The sequence below is a fragment of the Nanorana parkeri genome, unplaced genomic scaffold (genome assembly GCF_000935625.1).
Source record: "Nanorana parkeri isolate BGI_ZX_2015 unplaced genomic scaffold, ASM93562v1 scaffold4968, whole genome shotgun sequence".
Taxonomy (NCBI): Eukaryota; Metazoa; Chordata; class Amphibia; order Anura; family Dicroglossidae; genus Nanorana; species Nanorana parkeri.
Window position 1 is genome coordinate 4333 of NW_017311228.1, and position 2086 is coordinate 6418.

The window sequence follows — 2086 nt, forward strand, 5'->3', positions numbered from 1 at the left end:
CACTTTCCTCACCAGTCATCAGCTGCAAGGAGAAGGACAATCTTTCTTCAGAGGTCACTGTGGTGCTGAATGGAATCCATGTGGGCTTAACGGCCTTGCTGCTGACATTACCGTGCCTACACCAGGGACACGAGCGTCAGTAATGAGTCAGGAACTGTAATCGTGTAATTCCACAAATCTATATCACTCGTTACAAAGTCCCATATGGTGGCCGCCATTGCCGACTCCGTTATAGCCAACAATCAACTCTACTGGAAGCCCGATCCAAACATCCAACTACTTGTGTAACACTGGACACCGCATTCCAAGTTAGGTCTTACTAGAGATCTATAGAGGAACCAGGACCTCCCTCCTGCTGGGGACCCCTCTAGTGATAGATCTATATAGAGGAATCAGGACCCCCTTCCCCCTGCTGGGGACCCCTCTAGTGATAGATCTATATAGAGGGATCAGGACCCCCTTCCCCCTGCTGGGGACCCCTCTAGTGATAGATCTATATAGAGGGATCAGGACCTCCTTCCTCCTGCTGGGGACCCCTCTAGTGATAGATCTATATAGAGGGATCAGGACCTCCTTCCTCCTGCTGGGGACCCCTCTAGTGATAGATCTATATAGAGGGATCAGGACCTCCTTCTTCATGCTGGGGACCCCTCTAGAGATAGATCTATATAGAGGGATCAGGACCTCCTTCCTCCTGCTGGGGACCCCTCTAGTGATAGATCTATATAGAGGGATCAGGACCTCCTTCCTCCTGCTGGGGACCCCTCTAGTGATAGATCTATATAGAGGGATCAGGACCTCCTTCCGGGGACCCCTCTAGTGATAGATCTATATAGAGGGATCAGGACCTCCTTCCGGGGATCCCTCTAGTGATAATAAAGATCTATATAGAGGGATCAGGACCACCTTCCTCATGCTGGGGACCCCTCTAGTGATATGTGATCTATATGGAGATTTTAGTCCCTGGGCATCTACAGGACAGGAAGGGAAACCTCTAGAATGGGACAGATGGCAGAAAACCCAACCAGTCTGTCCAAGAGTTTTTGGACTTCCGATATTAACCAGCAAGGATGACACTGGTTAGGACCTTGCTGACTAGTGTAGACTCACCGGTAGTAGTAGCACAATATGGGGACCACAGCTGGGTTGGTTCTGATGATCGTGATGGAGGAAGTTGGGCTGTAGGTCAGGTTGGTGGTGTAGATCAGCCAGTCCTGAAATGTCTGCAGAGAAGATCAGAAGGTTGCATTGGTCACCATCTCTGACCTCACCACCACGCCGATAAGATTCCCAAACTAAGCCAGCCACTCAGGACAGAATATTACACTTAGAAGCTGGGCAATAGCAGACCCTTCATCTTAGGACAGGTCCTCTTTGAAATGGCTTCTTTATCCAAGAGACCCCGACACCAAAATAGTTTAGAAAAAGAAAGCACAAGTATCTTAAATATCTGCAATGTTCTCCTTTCCATAAACTTCTAGCTAGGTCATGGACACTCCAGGAGAGTCAACTCCTTAGCACAGCCCTCTTATAGAAGTACAGTTAATCTGTGCTGGCCAAGCTCCTTCACTCCTCCCTACATAGCTGCTGGGAGAGGAGTGAAGGAGAACGCTATGGAGGCACTCGAATAAATGTCTCCGAATCCGCCTGACATCACATCCAAGATGGCGGCACCCAGCCACAGTCTCCATAAGACAGTTTTACATGTAAATGAAGTGCACACAATATGGCGTCCGGAGAACCTTCTTCATACAACACTTCCTGTTCCTCATCAGATGTTCCACCAGCACCGAGACCTTCAGACAACTCCAGTGCCCAGAGATCAGCGGTGCAGGCGGGACGACAGGAAACCACCAATTCACGAGGAAACTATTGGAGCCATTGATCATCATTACAACAGTCATCTAGCGCCGGAGTTCCCGATGAGGAGCTGCAAGGACAAGGAACTGACCACCGAGATCTACAGCACAAGGTATCGATAGTCTGGAGGACCAGCAGCCATAATGGAGCCACCATGGCCCAAGCAGAAGACAACAGGCAGGACCAGCAACAGCCCACAACCTGCATGGAGTGTCTACCCTTACAC

The 2086-nt window shown here is 49.7% G+C and overlaps 1 protein-coding gene across 1 annotated transcript in view; it reads right to left on the reverse strand.

Moving 5' to 3' along the window:
* LOC108804065 (zona pellucida sperm-binding protein 3-like) overlaps positions 1-2086 on the reverse strand; it is a 6184-nt gene that overhangs the window by 2922 nt on the left and 1176 nt on the right. Inside the window, exons 2-3 of the mRNA XM_018575831.1 lie at positions 1111-1223; positions 13-116 (exon numbers count right to left, since the gene is read on the reverse strand). Coding sequence (XP_018431333.1) covers positions 13-116; positions 1111-1223 — 217 coding nt within the window. The remainder of the gene's footprint in view (positions 1-12; positions 117-1110; positions 1224-2086) is intronic.